This window comes from Chiloscyllium plagiosum, unplaced genomic scaffold, assembly GCF_037043375.1.
Source record: "Chiloscyllium plagiosum isolate Xiang-an unplaced genomic scaffold, Cpla_swu_hap1 HiC_scaffold_17, whole genome shotgun sequence".
Taxonomy (NCBI): Eukaryota; Metazoa; Chordata; class Chondrichthyes; order Orectolobiformes; family Hemiscylliidae; genus Chiloscyllium; species Chiloscyllium plagiosum.
In genome coordinates this window covers 68,309,147-68,328,222 of record NW_028270155.1, presented here as the reverse complement: position 1 = coordinate 68,328,222, position 19,076 = coordinate 68,309,147, and the positions used below count along the sequence as shown (strand labels likewise).

The 19,076-nt window shown below is 39.2% G+C and overlaps 2 protein-coding genes across 8 annotated transcripts in view; one reads left to right on the top strand and one right to left on the bottom strand.

Moving 5' to 3' along the window:
- Positions 1–6,662, top strand: part of bbs2 (Bardet-Biedl syndrome 2) — a 76,386-nt gene extending 69,724 nt beyond the window's left edge. Inside the window, exons 16-18 of the mRNA XM_087996052.1 lie at positions 1,261–1,372; positions 3,702–3,850; positions 4,571–6,662. Coding sequence (XP_087852178.1) covers positions 1,261–1,372; positions 3,702–3,850; positions 4,571–4,677 — 368 coding nt within the window. The 3' untranslated portion in view covers positions 4,678–6,662. The remainder of the gene's footprint in view (positions 1–1,260; positions 1,373–3,701; positions 3,851–4,570) is intronic.
- An 8,285-nt stretch (positions 6,663–14,947) lies between these two features.
- Positions 14,948–19,076, bottom strand: part of ndrg4 (NDRG family member 4) — a 185,254-nt gene continuing 181,125 nt past the window's right edge. For all 7 annotated transcript variants that reach the window (XM_087996053.1, XM_043707294.2, XM_043707293.2 and 4 more), the window contains one exon: positions 14,948–15,870. In XM_087996053.1, the coding sequence (XP_087852179.1) occupies positions 15,704–15,870 (167 nt within the window). In that variant the 3' untranslated portion in view covers positions 14,948–15,703. The remainder of the gene's footprint in view (positions 15,871–19,076) is intronic.

Below are 19,076 nucleotides of genomic sequence, written 5' to 3'. Positions count from 1 at the left end.
AGACATCTGCAATGTTGAGGTTTAGTGACTGTCATAAGTTTTTTTTTTGTGTTTAGTCTTCCCTTGCATTGTCATAGACAACCATGGGGATCTAATTTGGTAGTACCATTCTTGTTTTTGAAGGGAGCATGTCTGCTTTGTGGCATAGAGATCTCACTAGCCTCCCACTAGTTAGTAGTCCTGTCCAGTCCACCTCAGCTACATAGATAAAAACAAGGGCTGCAGATGCTGGAAACCAGATTCTAGATTAGAATGGTGCTGGAAAAGCACAGCAGTTCAGGCAGCATCTGAGGAGCAGGAAAATCGACGTTTCGGGCAAAAGCCCCTCATCAGGAATAGAGGCAGAGTGCCTGCAGGGTGGAAACAGAAAGGAAAAGGAAACAGAAACAGAAGTTGAAATGAAGCTGTAAATGCTGAAATGTTCTTCAGAAATAGTATTTCTCACAGGTTCTGTTCTTCCTCTTCATAAAGGAAATGTGGTTCAAAGTATCAATGTGACCTTGCACCAGAACTTGCTTCCAGGATTTGTTTCCGTAATAATGAATTACTCCCACTCTGAAAGCTACATATGAAAGTATATTATTTATTGAACAAAGTCTAAATATCCTAAACCCAGCTAATCCTCACCTAATGCCTGACCTATAGTAAGAACTGAGGTGTTAATAGAATCATATGATTCCTACAGTGTGGAAGCAAGCCATTCAGCCCAATGAGTTCACATTGACCCTCTGAAGAGTATCCCACCCAGACTTAACCTATCCCTGTAGCCCAACACTTCCCATGGCTAATCCACTTAACCTACACATCTCTGGATACTATGGGCAATTTAGCTTGGCCACTCCACCTAACTTGCATATCTTTGGACTGTGGGAGGAAACCAGAGCACCCCAGGTTTCCACTGTGAGGAGAAACCCATGAAGACAGGGGTAAATGTCCAAATCCCACACAGTCACCAAGGGTGGAATTGAACCTGGCTCCCTGGTGCTGTCAGTTCAGAAATTAGTTATGAATATATTTTCCTTTTATATATACAAAGCACAAAGAAACTCCCATATTCAAGGCTATGTGGGTTTGCCTTGTATACTTTATTACCCATCTGGGAGTTGGAAAAGCCAGATTAGGAGAAACAATAATGACTCAATTATTGATATTATTTTGATTCAATCTTCAATACCTTTTAGTCTCTGAAACACAACTGTTTTGACAGTGGGAGAATTGGCTTGCTCAATGTACTGATTTGTACGACTCCATCCCGGCAGGTGGATGACTACCATTCTGTACATCAAAAGCTCACAGCTGAGATGGCCGATCATTCCAACCTAGTCCGTAGTTTGATGGTCCGGGCAGAGGATGCACGACTAATGGGAGACATGTGAGTAACTGATATGATGGTGCTAAATGATTATTTAATAAGATACAGGGGGTTAAAAATAAACAAACATAGCTGAACAGTGATTACAAGACCACATGCTGATACATCTTTAGGTGCAAATCATGGTATTCAAACCTTGAAGTAATTCTGTCTCTTGCCTAGAAATATGAGCTAGTTTGAAATTCTCTGTATCACCAACTGCAGGTGAATGATTGGAGGTGAGAAAGTAAGTTATAGATTTACTGTCTGAAATAACTTTACTGAAGCATCCTTAGTTCAATGGGTAAATATACCAGTCATTTTAGTGCTTGGCCACATGGTCCTGGTCCAAATCTTGTCTGTTTTAAATTATCTGGTGTCCACGAGGGCAACATTGGGCATATTACATTTGGTTGCAATATCATTAGGCTTGTGACAAAGGGAAAATTCAACCACGTTTGATGTTGCTGATTACTGTACAGTAACCCTGAAAAGAGCGCATGAATAGAAACGTACAAACAGCTCCTGCAAGAAAGGAAAGTTTAATTTGGCCCATCAAGCTTCAGTGATTTTCTTAGTTAAAGGTGTTGCTATTGGGCTAACTTGTCCACGCAAGTTCCTGTTGCCTGACTGACCAACCTTCCCTTGTCCTACTGGCGTGGTTCCCTTTGCTGTGATAAATCTCAGTCAGCTTATACTCATTGATCTCAGCTTTAGCATTATTAATTGAGACAGTATCCATTGCTTCTTGTCTCTCTTTATAAAGTCTGGCCTTGTGAACACAAATGTCAAAATAACCATTAGTATACTTGAATTATTTTTAGTACTTAACCTTTTAGTGATGTGTGTATGTGGATTCTTTAAATCTTTTTGACGCTCCATTGTTCCTAACATTTTACCATTGTAAAACATTCTCAAATCTATTTTTTTCTTGATCCAAAATTGATGATCACAATGTATCTTTATTGAAATTCATCTGTCATAGCTTTGTGCACTCTTTCAATCCATTCTTCTGTATCTTTATATTTTATCTGGATCAGTTAGTCCTTGTGTCATGGTCAACTTTTGTATATGGTTGTTTTGTTGTGTTATCTAACTGATAAATATTGAATAGTTCAAGCCACTGCATGTAGAGTCACTACTATTCTCATTCTTCCTGTTCAAGATGAAGACCATTATCCCTAGCCAGATCAAATCTTTACCATCAATTTAATTAGGGCTGAACTTTCGCTTATACATAACCTTCCAGAATGCCATCTGTTCTTAGAAGTTACACCCATAAATATTGCCATGTTTACTGCTTTAATTATTTCCTCAAAAATTGATTGGGTTTGTGCACTATAATTTTCCTATTATAAATCCGTGTTGGCTCTTTAATCTGCTCAAATTTCTCTAAATTTGACCATGGTTGCTTAATTTAGAAAACTGAACTATTATTACTTTGTGTTATATACTGATCCTGTATTAAGTTGTTATTTTGGAATAACAGTAGAACCCCTATATCCACATATTCGCTTTCTATAGTTTCAGTTATCCATGGTTTACCATGGCCCCAAATATTACACTGAACATTCCAGAAATAATTCCCTGGGGCTGCTGGGGAGCTAAATTTTCCATTTAAATGATAAGGTCGCTTCTATCCGTGGTTTCAAGCATCTGCGGTAGATCTTGGAACGTTTCACCCACTTGGGGGGGGGGGGGGGGGGCGCACCTGTATTCCCAGTGTTCCTCTGTTGATTTACCTAATAGCAGTTTTGACTAGCTTACTATTATTAATCTCCCCAAAATCTAGGATTTTAATAATAGTGTTACTTTCCATTTATCATAGAATTTGGTTATGTAATGATCTTTGGATATTTTTATATTACTGTCAGGTTATTAGTTAAATCAGACTCATTTAGCAAGTCCAGTGTGACCTGCCTGCTTGTTGGCTCTATCCCTCAAGTAAAGAGACAAGGCTCATACCGCAGGGCAGTATCGATGGTGAAAAGTTTAGAAAAATATCAGCATTAATCATGAAGCAATGTTTAAGTGACGAGGCTGAGATTTAAAAGACTAACTTTTGTGGAAGTCCTGAGGGTTCACAGATTTGAAGGACTGAGAGGGAATGAATTAAAGATGTGCAATGAATCGTCAATTCAACAAGGCAAGGATACAAGGGGAGGACATTGTCCATTGCAACATTTTTTAATGCTATGAAACATTATTTATCTGAAGGATGCATATACCATATGTAGTTTAATATCTTTTGGATATATCAAGACAAATGTTATGCTGAGGACCCACATCTTTTAAAGAATTCAAATTAAAGCTCTCTATCATTTCTGAACTCTTCTCTTGCTTTGTTTAGGAAAAGTATGAAGAAAGGATACATGGAACTTTTTGACTTAAATCGAGATTTGATAAATGGTTACAAGATTCGCTGTAACAATCATACTGAACTTTTGACTTGTCTGCGAGCAGTGAATCAGGCAATACAGAGGGCAGGACGCCTACGAGGTGAGTTAAAGAGTAATAAAGTGACTTTTATAGTAAGCATGAATGTCTAGAAAAATAACTAATAGGAATCAAAAGGTGCAAATATCTGGTGGTGTGAATTGTTATCTTTTTTTTTTGCTGTACCTAACTCTCTGTGACTGTTGTGCACAGAAAATTAAAACAAAAAAAAAATCTCACTGACCCCATCTTAAGTTTCCAATGGGAGCTGGGTAAATCTGATTCAACAGAGTTTTGGGTTAGGAATACTCTGAAAACCTAATAAATTGAGACCTGTTGGAATTAAAAATTTGAGTGGACCGAATTCCTTTTCCTGTTGTTGAATTTGATTTAATGTATAATACAAAGTACTATTCATTTCAAGGTGAAAAATGCAAAGAATTTCTGGTCTTTTGAGTCTACAGCTGATTCGGTCAACTACTAAATGTGTAGCTAGCAGGGAATAGTTTGTCAGAACCATCTTCAGAATACCAAGAGACCCGATTTATAAGATTGAATATTTTTGCATATTATAGAGTATAAGCTTTTGCTATTGGCTGACTAGTACTGTGTTTGGAAATTAGAATGTCTAGAATTGTGCAGGGAATGGTAAGGATGGTAAAATATTTTGAAGTTGGTTAAAATGGTTGTGGAGAGTGAACCTAGTTACTATTTAATTAGAAGTGTTCTTGGTGTATTGAAGCCCTTTCATTGTCCAATATGTTTTGTTTTATTATTTTCCAGTTGGGAAGCCCAAGACCCAAGTGATCTCTGCGTGTCGAGATGCAATCAAAAATAATAATGTCAGTGCTCTTTTCAAAATTATGCGTGCTGGCAGCACTTTGTCTTGAGAAGTTCAGAGGTATTGACCAAGGCAATAGTAGAACTAGAGTTGGTTTATAAACAGTAACAAGGCACACAGGCAGTGCAAATATATGCAAAGTTGACTGTATCAACTCCAAACCATCGCACCCAAATCCAGCTGGGTCAGCTGGTATATCTCGAGTTTAACTATCTTATGTTCTAGATATCGTGGTATAAATGAGTAAAGTACCAGAAAACTAAAGCTATAGAGAAGGTCATATAGGATTTGAAATGTGCCACAAAATGTTAAGAAATTAAATAGATGTGGTTTACTTCGAACATCTGTTCACACTCTCAATTCCCCCTCCTACCCCTACATGTAGCCTCTTCAGTTCATACTCATTATCTTCCCTTCACCCTTATTTACTATTGAATCAACCTACTAAATTAATTTTTGTATAAATTTTCAAACGACAGCACGTGGACTGTAGCAGTTCAACAAACCAGCTGACCATCACCTTCTCAAGGGCATCTGGGCATAGGTAATAAATGCTGGCTATTCCCCAATGCCTACAAGTGAATACAAAGAAGTTCAGACACTAGAGATAAATTATTTTGACATTTTGTATTAAAATTAATAATAAAACCAGTATACAGACTACTAATCAATCCTGCTGAATTGTCAGTTTGGAAATCAAACAGCTACAGAACATGGTGCATTTGTATATGCAATGTCAAAAGAACATACAAAGGTCTTCAATTCTGATAATATTGCCATGTGATCCAAATGCAACTAGACCAATATAAGGCAATGTTTGATCATATACCTTCTTACTTGATATGTGTTTTTAAATTTGTAAACAGTGAGATAACTTTGCATAGTTATGACACCATGCTATTCCAAAATAATAAGCAGGGAACAGGTTCCCAAACTGGCTATAATTGTTTTTAAGTAAACACTGATGTGACTGAAGCAACATCACATCTACTTGCGTGGCTCTAGCGTGGAGAATTCCAATGACTGAAACTAAACCACATCTAAGTTATTAACACCTACAATAAACTGATAATACAGTACGACTAGCATTAACTTCTGCTTACCCAATATGACCTCTTGTTTTTGTGTCCTTTGTTCTCACCCTCTATATGCTTGATTTGTTTTTGATATATTTTATCTATATCAAATATTTTATATTATTCAATAACTACCCACATATCTGCAATCCTGTAATCCCAACTAAATTGCCACATTGCAATAGCAATCACTTCTTCACACCTATTTCCTATTTTATTATCCCTATTCTACTCCAAACTATCCTTCGTATCTTGCACCTAACTGCAATATTAATTATCTGCTATCCAATCATATTCTGTAACTAGGCTTATTCTATACAACCATTTTAACCAACCTCAAAATATTGCAACATCCTCACCATTCCCTGTGCAATTCCAGACACTCTAAGCTCCAAACAATGGCCTTAGCCATTCTTGCTACCTGCCATTCTGAATATCTAATCAGTTGTGTCAGAATTACAAGTAAATTCTTTCCAAGATATTGTCAGTCATTGTTCAGCTGATGGCATTCTTGTTTCTGAGGCAAAAAGCTGTGTTCTTTGGAGTGAGGCTTGATTCCAGAGCATAAAATCTAGGCAAACATTTCAGGGCAGGTAGTGTAGTACTGTGAGACGACATGGGACATAAACGATCTATTACATTATGTCAATGAATTGAAAGGTTCTCTCTGGTGTCCTGACTGACATTCCACTAGCATTACAAAAAAAGTAATCTGTTTATAGCACTTTATTGAATCATTTTAAGCAAAATTTGGCTTTTATATTTTCTGCATTATGAAGTTCAGGAAAGTAATTCCTTGGCTGTAAAGTGTAAGGTGCCACCTGAGGTTATGGAAGATGCCATATAATTGAAAATCTTTCTTTTATTCCTGAAGTAAGGCAATTTGTATTTCATTTTGTTGACATTTGTAAATATTACCTTTTAGTAAATTGCAATAAAATATATGATGTTTAAGTAATAGGCTCTTTGCTGTCATCTGTGATTTGAATTGAAATTTGTGATCTATTAATTGGACCTTCTATTGTTCTGTCTTTCATCAACTGAATACATAGAAAATCAAGTACTGAGGAGGAGAAAGTGAGGATTGTAGCTGCTAGAGATCAGAATCAAAATGTGTGGCGATGGAAAAGCACAGCAGGGAGCATCCGAGGAGTAGGAGAGTTGACGTTTTGGGCATAAGTCCTTCATCAGAGATATGGAGGGGATTGAGGAAGGGAGCTGAGAGATGAATAAGAGGAGGGGTGGGGCTGTCAAGTACTGAGAGTTGAGAAGAAAGAAATTTAATATTCAGAAAATTGACTAATGCCCAGTTTTAATGAGCTTTAAGAAGAATTGAGCTTCGATTGGGTTGCACACTTACTGCATCAGAACTCTTAAATCCTGTCAAGGTGAGTTGAGAGCTTTCTCTGCTTGTTGGGAGGATGCTACATTAAGTTATTTGGATAGTCAACTTTGCATTTAGTCACTTCCCCAAAGCAGAAAACTAAGGATAAATTACATTAATAGGAGGATGACCAATCAGAAGCATATACAGGTATTGTGATGATAGTTAACTGCATAGAGAGAGAGGCACAGGGATTTTAAATAAGGGTTTGTGCTGTAAATTCTACAATCAATATTAGAACAGAGAAGAGAGAATGTGATGATCAAAGAGACACAAAAAAGCAGGATGTAACAAGTAGGTAAATGGGAGCAATATTTTGAAATGTTTTAGTGATTAGGAACCAATGTAAATCACTAAATCACGCAGAAATGGAACTTTGTGTGGAACAGCACAGAATTTCAGACTTACAGAGGATGAATTTGGGAAATTACTGAAGAAGGCATATGAAAAATATGCGAGAGAAAGTGAGGACTGCAGATGCTGGAGATCAGAGCTGAAAATGTGTTGCTGGAAAAGCGCAGTAGGTCAGGCAGCATCCAAGGAACAGGAGAATCGACGTTTCGGGCATAAGCCCTTCTTCAGGAAAAATATGGTCTAGAGTAAAGGTATAGTTGAGAAAGGATTTTGGCAGCAGTATGAGTGGGGTAGCCATAAAGTTTAGCTGAAGGTGGGCAAGTAACGGTTTCATACCTGCAATACGTTGTCTTGGTCAGACAAGTGGAAGTGTTCTCTGTACGGGCACATGCAGCCTTTGCAAACTGTAGATGAGGAGACTGGCAGTTATAAAGCACAAACCTTTTAATGAATGTAAATACGATTTCTTCCATATTAATGTTCAACTGAGAAATTTTAGCCTATCCATGACTGTTATCCTAGCTGAGGTAATCACAGGAAGTGATGAAGTGGTAGACCAGAGTGCCAGCTATAGATTTGGAAATAGCATATGTAACTCTGCAGAAAATCAGACTGCAAAGAAGGATAGTATAAGTCGTCATTCTGATTGAACACAGGACATGCATGGCAATGTATTATACTTTGATCCATCAAGGGACTTGCATAAACTAGGAAAATTTCCCATTCAATCCTCAATTCATTAATATAAGCTAGGAAAACAGTAAGGCAGAGAGTTGAATCCAAGCACCCAAAACAGTGGAAAGTTTGTGTTAGCCTTCAGCACAAATTCTAGCCAATGTTAGTTGGTCACTTTCTGATACTTCATGGAGGTAGTCTTTCTACAGAATTGTTCCCAGGGTAGGCAATATTGTGTGTGTATGGAGGAGGGTATTATATAAAACTTTCAGCAGAAAAATGGTGACAAACCCTGAGCCAGTAACTTAGTCATACAGCATGGAAACAGACCCTTCTGTCTGAACATAATCACAAACGAAACTATCCCCACCTGCTTACTCATGTATCTCGGCAACTGTTTTTTAAACATTGTAATTGTACTCACATCCACCACTTCCTCAGAGGTTCATTCCACCCGTGAACCACCCTCTGTGTAAAAATTTGCCTCATGTCTTTTTTGAAATCTCGGTCCTCTCGCCTTAAAAATGTGCCCCCAGTCTTAAAATCCCTCATCCGGGGGGGGATTTAAGATGACGGCGATCTGAGAAGATCACACTGCAGAGCTTCGCATTGCAGCAGGAGCAGGATGGTCCTTTAACCCCCTAATCCAGGTCGTCAGGATTTCTTGGGGCGTTGGAAAGATTGTGGAGCCCCAAGAAACATTTAAAAATTGACTTACCTGTATTTTCAGCTGTCCAGAAATGCCTGAAAAGGGAGGAGGAGCATCCGAGGCCGGGTCTACAGCTCAGCCTGCAGCATCCTCGGAGCCGATTACTCTCCAGGACCGGGTGAACCAGCTCTCGAAATCTCGCGAGGTGCTGGGGAAACAGATTGAAGAGAAACTGGCTCCAGTCTCTCTCATGCTGCAGAAGCATGAGCAGCAGCTGGGAGACCTGGAGAAGAGGACGGATGAGGTGGAGCACAGGGTCACAGTGGTGGAAGCTGATGCCAGTTCATTCAAGGATGGGATCCAAGCCCTGAAGACGCAGGTTCGTAATTTGCATGACCAAGTGGATGATCTTGAAAACAGGGGCAGGAGAAAAAACATTTGGATCATCGGTCTGCCTCAGGGTAAGGAAGGTGAGCGGCCTGTGGAATTTGTTGAAGATTGGCTTCCGAAATTCCTTGACTTGGAGACTGGCATGAGAGGATTGAAGATAGAGAGGGCTCACCGGGTCGCAGTGTGGAGGTCGGGTCTGGGTCAACACCCTCGTCCTTTCCTGGTCCGGTTCCATCATTACCGGGATAAGGAGAGAGTCATGGAGGCTTCCAGACTCCATGGGAAGGATCCAAAAGCCAAAATTTACGAGGGATCTAAGATCATGTTTTTTCAGTGGCAGTGATCCAGAAACGAAAATCGTATGATGGTGTCAAGAGAAGACTGAGGGAGCTTGGGATTTAGTACTCCGAGATATCCAGCAGTGTTTTGGATCACCTTAGATGGATCCATGCATCTCTTTGACACATCGGAGAAGGCAAGAGACTTTATGGACAAACTAACCTAATTTAAACAATTGTAGTATGTATAAATATTGTTGCTTGGGTACACGTTTATCATTCTGTAAAAGAAATGGAGGAAATCCGGTTGGAGCTTTGCTTTTCCCCCTTTTTTTTCCCTCTATTGATAATAATTTGGTTCAAACTATGTCTGGCGGTGGTTAAGATGTACATTTTAAATTTCTAAGTTAGGACATACCAAAGGATGGGTGGGGTATTTATTCCCTTTTTTTATAAAAAAATGTTTTTTTATTCATATTGATATTCTATGGAGTGTTTATTCTTTTTACCTTGTGCTTGTGATGCACCTCTAGCTGGGAGAAGTGAAGGTGGTTGAGATGGTTAGATGCCTATTTATGGGCAGTTTGGGACAGGTAGTTGCCCCCTCCGGGCAGGGGGTGAGTTCCCCTATTCAACGCTATTGGCGCTTTATAGGTTGGTTTGTTTTCTGGTTTTTGGTGTTTTTTATTCTTAATAATTTTGTATGTTTGTTAAATGTAGTGGTTTTAGTTTATGTAGTTTTTTATATTTGGTGGACCATGCGATACTAAGGCTCAGCAATTTGTGGTTTGGGTTCCTCCTCTCTGGAATTTAAATGTAATTGCAGAAGATTATGGCTAATGATTTGATTAAATGGTGTACCTGGAATATCAAGGGAAGTCACTCACCAATTAAGAGGAAGAAGGTACTCTTGAGTCTTAGAAAGGAGAAGGTGGATATTGCTTTGTGACAGGAGACACATTTGGATGACAAGAAGCATCTGAAATTACAGCAGAATGGCTTTGACTGAGTTTATTTTTCATCATTTAATACCAGAAGTAGGGGAGTGGCTTTATTGGTTAGGAAAAATCTTTTTTAAATAAAAGACACATACTGGAGGTTTGTAATTCTTAAAGCCTTGATATGGTAAGAATATGGTATTTTAAATGTTTATTGTCCCCCAGGTCATCCTCTTTAATTCTTGGTAGATGCTTTTTCTAAACTGATATGTCTGAGGTCTCGGCACATCATTATAAGGGGAGATTTTAACTGCCTCATGGACACCACAGTAGACAGGTTGCCTAAAGGTCCCTCGATACCCTCTGCACAAACTAAACAGTTATTGGGTTTGTGTGGAAAATTAGGGTTGGTGGACGTCGGGAGGTGTCTCCACCCTACAGGTAGGGATTTCACGTTTTTCTCCAATCCGCATAGATGTCACACGAGGATTGATGTTTTTCTGACCCCTGTGGTAACCCTGGATCTGGTGGCATCCTGTACGATTGGTAATATTGCCATCTCTGATCATGCTCTAGTGTACCTCATGGTTAAGATTAAGGATGTTACAGTGGATTCAAGGTACTGGCGAATGGACCCCTTTATTCTCATGGACAGTAAGTTTGTGAAGTATTTCTCTAGGGAATTTTGGGCATTCCTAGACATCAACATAGGCTCGGTTGATAGCTCATCTGTTCTCTTGGAAACTGCCAAAGCTTATGTCAGGGGGTTAGTTAGTTCATATTCCACCAGTAGGAAGCGACAGAAGGGTGAGCAGCAACATCTCCTTGAAGCACGGTTGAAGGCAGCCGAGAAGGCCTATTTTGACAGACCCTTGGTCAAACTACAGAGGATTACGGCACTGCGGTCTGCACTAAAGTCCGTACTCACGCAGATGGCAAAGAAGGAGCTGGCTTTTGCAAAGCAAAGGTTATACGAGCATGGTGACAAGCCAGGCAAATACTTAGCCAGAAAGAGAAGTGCCTCACAAACCATTACAGCGATTAGGGAAAGGTCTGGGAACCTAACATATGATTTTAAAAAGATTAATGTGGCGTTCCAGAGATTCTACTCTAAGTTATATCAGTCTAAGAATTGTGAGGAGGGGCAGGCCAAAATGGAATCCTTTTTTAGAGATCTGAAGCTCCCAGGTGTGACTCCCGAACAACAGTCCTTTCTCAATGCCCCACTATCAGAGCAAATGCAGGAAGCTGTGAGGCAGCTTCAGAGTGGAAAGGTGCCCGGTCCTGATGGATTTCCCAGTGAATGCTATAAGGAATTTATAAGTATACTGTCAGGCCCAATGCTGAATATGTTTAATGATTCATACAGTCATGATTGTCTCCCACCATCTCTGAGAGAGGCCAGTATTTCACTTATCCTTAACAAAGGGAAGGATCTGGAAGACTGTGTTTCATACAGGCCCGTCTCACTCTTAAATGTGGACTTTAAGATCCTCTCTAAGGCTCTCGCGTTAAGACTGGAGACTGTGTTGCCCTCTATTATTAAAGAGGATCAGACGGGCTTCATAAAGGGTTGCAGATCCTCCAATAATGTTAGGAGACTGCTTAACATAATTCAAGCCTGCCAACAGCAGTCAATACAGGGATTGGTGATTTTTTTAGATGCAGAGAAGGCATTTGACCGAGTTGAGTGGCCGTACCTTTTCTATACTCTAGACCGGTTTGGGTCTGGACGAAGTTTTCATAAGATGGGTAAAGGTTCTCTACAGTGTACCTCTCGTGGCGATCATTACCAACGGGGTACGATCAAGCAATTTTAATATTTCTAGGGGCAGCTGGCAGGGCTGTCCCCTTCCACCATTACTTTTTACGTTGGTGATTGAACCGTTGGCAGAGGCTATTCGTGGGGATCTCAATATATCAGCTCCAGAAGTGGGGTCAAAATTAATAAGATCTCGCTATATGCAGACGATGTTCTAATTTTCTTGACAAATCCAGCAGTTTCAGTGCCTTGCCTGATACAATGCATTCACTCGTTTGGCGCTTTTGCAGGGTATAAGATTAATTTTGCTAAATCAGATGCTATGCCAATGGGTGGTCTTACGAAAGAGTTGGCTCTTGAGTGACTATAGATTTCCACTTAGGTGGTCACAGGGGGGTTGTGTATTTGGGCATATTCATTATTCCAGTTCTGGATTGGCTGTTCAAAACCAATTTTACTCAATTATTTGAAAAAATTAAACAAGATCTCCAAAGATGGGAGGCACTTCCAGTCTCATGGTTGGGTCGGATAGCGCTTATTAAGATGAATATTCTCCCTCGTTTGCTATACCCTATACGGATGCTCCCCCTGATTTTCAATAAACAAACACTCAGGAGGCTGAATGGTTGGTTCAGTTCCTTTATCTGGCACCGTAAACAGCCCCTCATTAAATTAGCCAAACTGCAGTTGCCTCAGTTTGGGGGGAGTAGACCTTCTGGACATTAAAAATTACCAATTAAGCTCGCTTTTGACCTACGCGAGTGATTGGGTTTGCGGGGACCCTCTTTCAATATGGCTAGATATCAAAGCCTTCCAGGCAAGGTGCCCCCTTACCAGTTTGCTGTTTTTGGACAAGGTGAGACAGTTAGGGAATATTGCCATAACCAAATAGTCATCAATACTGTTAAAGCATGGAGGGCAATTCGGCAGAGGGAAGGTAATATTGGCAAAACATCTTTGTTTACACCTTTAGTGGGTATGCCGGATTTTCAATCTGGTATGATAGATTTAGGATTTAAACATTGGGCAGCTAGGGGTATATCTTGCCGGGGTGATTTATTTGAGGGAGATGTAATTTTGTCCTTCGATCAGGTTAGTACGGAAGTACGAGCTTTTGTTTTTTTTCAAATTAGGGATTTTATTCAAAAAAAAGGCCACACTTTTGGCTGATCCCTACAAAATCTGACATAGAAAGAGGAGTACTAAGGGCTAAGAGTACACACTCTGTCAGTACTTTATATTACCAATTGGGGGGTGCCACCTCAGATGAGTCTGATCGACTCTGCAAGATGTGGGAAAGAGAGCTGGGAGTTGAAGTTTCTTCAGAGGCATGGGAGGATATTTGGGAGAATGCAAGGATGATATCAATTTGCAATAGGACCCATGCTTTACAGTTGAAGATTCTCCACAGGGTCCACTTACCCCCAGACCATTTGTCAAAATTTAAACCAGGGGTATCTTCAGCATGTCCCAAGTGCAAGGTCTGCACAGGCACTCTTACCCATTGTCTTTGGTCTTGTGACAGGCTTCAAACATATTGGAGCGCTGTGGTGGGTACAATGGAGAGGATTTTAGGTGTAGGGGTGGAGAAGGACCTTATTTCTCTCCTTTTGGGCCTACCCATTGTATTACCTGCAGACGCGCATAAGAAAAAGCTTTTCAATATTCTTACGTTCTGTGCAAGGAGAATATCTTGCTTGGTTGGATATCCGAAAAACCCCCAGGTCTGTCGGGTTGGCGGAAGATTGTTATGGAGCATATTCCCCTGGATTTTCTCTCAAATATGGTACACCACAAAACTGAGAATTTTTACAAAACATGGCAACCGTTTTTGAAATACCTGGACACAGATTTATCTGCCATACTAACAAGGGCTTTTATATAGCCATAACGATTGTGTTTCTTGAGTCCCACTATCCAGGGAGGAGGAACTGTGAATGTATGAGTGTTTTGTTTGGCTGGGCTGAGTTATTACTATTTATTTGTTTGTTGTTAGGTATTTATTTATTTAGTTAAATAGCTAGTTTAGGTTTTTTTAATTTTATATTTCTCTATATAGGTTTATACATTCATATAGGAGGGTGGGTTGGGGAATTTTTTTATTATTTGGGTTTAGTTTTGTACTGTTTTGAATTGCATTGTTTTGTATTTGTTGTAATATTTAAAAATCTATTTTTTCTGAATAAAAATATATTATTAAAAAAAAATCCCCCATCCTAGGGAAAAAAACAACTACTATTAACTCTATCTATACCTCATTACTTTATAAACTTCTATCAGATTGCCTCTCAACCTCCTACGCTCCAGTAAAAAAAGTCCCAGCCTATCCAGCCTCTCTCTATAACTCAAACTTTTCATACCCGGCAACATCCTGTTAAATCTCTTCTCAACCCTCTCCAGCTTAATAATATCCTTCCTATAACTGGGCGACCAGAACAGGCCTCATGAACATGACTTACCAACTCCTATGCTCAAAAGGACTGAGCAATGAAGTTAAGCGTGCCAAATGCCTTTTTAACCACCCTATCTATGTGTGATACAAACTTCAAAAAATTTTGTACCTGCACCCCTAGGTCCTTCTGCTCTACAACACTACCCAAGGCCCTACCATTAATTGCATAAGCTATACTCTTGTTTGTTCTACCAAAATGCAGTATCTTGCATTTACCCAAATTGAACTCCATCTGCCATTTTTCAGCCCATTGAACCATTTCATCAAGATCCCTTTGTTATCTTAGAAAACCTTCTTCACTGTCTACTTTGCCACCTTCGACTTCTTCCCCTTGCCATCAAAAGGAAGGCCAAGAAAGAAATTATTTTTGTTCCATGTTGATTTTATTACATTCTTAAACATTGTAATTAAGTACATTAATAGTGATAGTGGTTTCACAGCCGTGGTTAAGTATTAGATTAACAGCAACCACAACAAAGGATAAATTGTATGCAAAAAAGTACCTCAACAGCACTACGATTATCACAAAGATCAGAACACGAAACTCACAGCAAACCTTGACCTCTTCATTTTATAATTTTACAAACTGAAGTTGAAGGAAAGAGAGAATAAAAGTATCTACAAAACATTTAATAATGGAGCCTGATTCACTACATCTGCAGTGAATAGAGCAGCTTATTGCACCCTGTAGTACAGAAAGCATAAAGAACATCTAAAACAGTTAGTTAACTAGGAAATGTCTCCACATTTAAACAGCTCAAACTATGATGCTTTCCCATTGCACAAGTTAAACAAATAACTGAATACTATTACATTGGCACAGTCCCTAATATGTACCATGGCAATGATTGGCTGGAGTAATGCAGGACTCATGAAGACCTGCTAACAGGTTGGAGAGGCTCAGGCAACTATCAAAATAAAACTCACAATGATTGCAATCATGCAGGAAAAAATGCTGTAGACAGCCTTTTAATTGTTAGACTAGAAAATCACAGACTGCTACACTGCAAAGGAGTGAAGCAATCTCTACTCTTTTATATCTTAACTGCTTCCATACCAAGAGTAATATCAAGAACTATGTGGGGGAGTACAGCCACATTGTATATTCCATCACCTTTTAGCAAGACACCTCCATAGTGTGTGAGATGTTCTGAGTTACCTGGCCCACACTGTCACTACTATTGGTTTGAGTACAGATTCGTGGACGGTGTCCGTCTACTGAGCTGGCACTGGTCAGTGAGGCTGTACGAGAACGAGCCAACCGAGTCATACTGGCTGATGCCACTGAAAGAGAGGGACAATTCATGTTGTAATTTGGTAAATCCAGTATGTTATGTAAACTCATTTTATTGTTAACAAGTCATCTACATTGAACACAGGAACCTTATGCTGAACATCAGGCAATGAAGGCAGCCAGAAGGAGTTTGTTCAATGGGCCTTAGGAGGCACCCATTGTCATGTTTTCTACAGGCACCCATACCACATTTTACTCTTTGTATAGGGCAAAACACAATTGTGACATGCCATTGCAGCAGTACTTAAAAATGTCATGCATTCAGTTTTTGATGGAGCTTCACAGGTCTGTCATGCGAGTGAATAATGATACTGTTTCACAGTCTTCACGTGCAGATTCAAGCCCAGGACCATAGCAGTATCTCACATACCTTTGCAGAGCAAGAGTCCAGGATTGCAATGTGCATTTTTTAAGCAAGCACATTGACATTTGCATAAAACATTCATTTTCTAATCAGAGTTACTGTTGTTGCACCTCTGAAAACCTTACCTGTAAGCAGTACAATCTCTTTCCTTCCTACCCTACCTCCAATTTGTTTCTTTGTCATTTCATATGGCGAGTGTACAGGAGGTAACCTACTGCCATGTTTTTGCCTCTTATTATCAAGTCACCATGAAGTACAAAGAAAGAGCAAAACTTGATCTTTTCTTGGGTAATAAGTGAGAGCAAGTGCCTGAAGGGATAGTAGGGGAACACTTTGGATCAAGTGATCATAATTCTATTAGTTGCCAGGTTTGGAGAGTTTGAGCTATAGGGGGAGGCTGAATAGGCTGGTCTGGGAAATGAGACTAGATTAATTTAGCATGGTTGAGTTGGACTGAAGGGTCTGTTTCCGTGCTGTATATCTCTGTGACTTTATAACATCCTGGATCCATTGAATCCTTGCCTCTGGGGATGTGCTATACTTCTCGGCACTTTCCATTGACCAGTTAGGAACTGCAGTGATAGAACCTGTGATTCTTCTACCACTGTGCTATCAGGGTAATATGTCAGCACTAGAACTTTTAACCTAAAACGCTCTTCTCTGTTGTTTAGAAAATAGCTGTTGAGTTCACTGTGATTAGTCTCAGGATATTCTTGTGCCTGATCGTGTTGATCGATTCTCAGAAGACTGGTAGAAACAGAAAAGATATAATTTCAATGATTCTGTTAAGATTGTCTCTGTCTCTGGTTGTTGCAACTTAACTTGGAGATAATGTAATAATGTTTATCTTAAAATGTTTGTTAATGTAATGAATATTGTAAGGTGTCTGACAAGCTTTTGAATCATCCTGGCACATTGCTAAAGTACACATTTACTGTAGTAGCTGAGGACAACCCAAACTAGATGGTTCAAACTATAGCTTGTAGTGATATGCATGCCTATATATGGTAGAATCATGTTATCTCAGTGCTCATTAATTTATGCTTCATAGATACTTAATGTCTAAGGGCCAATCTAACAGATTATTACCCTGCAGTTTAACAAAATAGATAACTATAACTAAATAAATAACTATAACTATACGTAACAATTTAATTGTAAATGTCGTGAACAACTAGATCATTAAACAATGCAGTCAGATATTCATTGTAAAACCAATCTCAGCCGCACCTCCTGTCATTGTAAGACTAATCGAGATCATATAACATAGGAGCAGGAATGTGCCATTCATCCTCTCAAGCCTGCTCCAACATTCACATTCCCAGATATTCATGACAACCCTGCACCCCTTTGCTTGTCAAGAATCGATCTTTACCTTCTTGATCCCTTCAGTGGCAGGAGCAAAGATCCACAAATACTTGCAAATTTAAAAAACTCATCTTTGTCTTAAATGGGTGACCCCTTATTTTTAAACAATTACCACTAGTTCTACAATCTTCTACAAAAAGGAATATCCATTCTGCACACTCTGTCAAGATTTCTTGTTCTAAACTGGAGCAAATGCAAACCTAGCTTGTCCAACCTTTACTCAAAAGACAACATGCCTACTCAGATCATTAATCTAGCAAACCTTCTCTGAACTACTTCTAAAACAGTTACATTGTTCCCTCAATAAGGAGACCAATACCATGTACATTACTCCAGATGAGGCCTCACCAATGCCCTTCATAACTGAAGCATATCCACCCTACTTTTGCATTTCATTCTCCTTGAAATAAAACAGTAACATTCTATTAGCTTTATTCATTGCTTGCTGTATCTGTATACGAACATTCTGTGTTTCATGCATGAGGAAACCCAGATCCACCTGTACCTTAAAGCTCTGCAGTTTCTTGCAATTTACATAACGCTTTTTTTGAAACTCTTGCCAAAATGCCAAATATTGCATTTTCTCACATTATACTTAATTTGCCTGATCTTTCCCATTCAGTTGTGCATATCAATATCTCTTTGTAGCCTCGCTTACTCTTCACAACTTGCTTTTCTGTCTACACCAACCAATCTTTTGTATCTCTGTGGCAAGCCACTCATTCTAACCTTAAAATGACCAGTTTATGCCTACATTGTTTCCTAGCCAGTCTTCTATCCATACTCCTACACCACATGCCCTTATTTTCTCCAGTAACCTTATCAAATATCTTGTGGAAATTTTAAATACAAAAGATTTACCAGATCCTAATTATCTGTAGAACGTTACTCCTCTCAAAGAACTTCAATAAATTGACCAAATATATTTTCGTTTTAAAAAGTGTTGATTCTGCCTGATTACTTTGAAAGTCTCCAAGTACCATATTTGTAATGTCTTTATTAATAACTTCTAACATATGTCAAGCTAACTGGCCTGTAGTTTCCTCCTTTCCATCTCCCCCCTATTTTCCAATCTCAAGGAATTTTTAAACATTCAAACTAACATATGAACTAACTTGCTAAGTCCTTAGGGTGAAATCTGCAGTACTTTGTGGACTTATCAGATAACAGCACTAACAATTTGCTCAGTACCACTTACCTAGTGATCGTAATTTTATTGATTTACAGCCAAGTCTGGGATGTTTCACTACAGTGAAGATTGTTGTTATAAGACTGTCAAATGGACCTCTCTAACTTCAAATAATGTTGATCTGGTTTTGTGCACCTCCTCTGTGATCCATATGCCCTTGTTTGCAATGATCTTCCTGCACTGCATGCAAAACAAAGCTTTTCACTGTACTTAGGTACATATGACTACAACAAATCAAATCAAAATTTCAGGTCAGTTCATCTTTGTTTTATTAA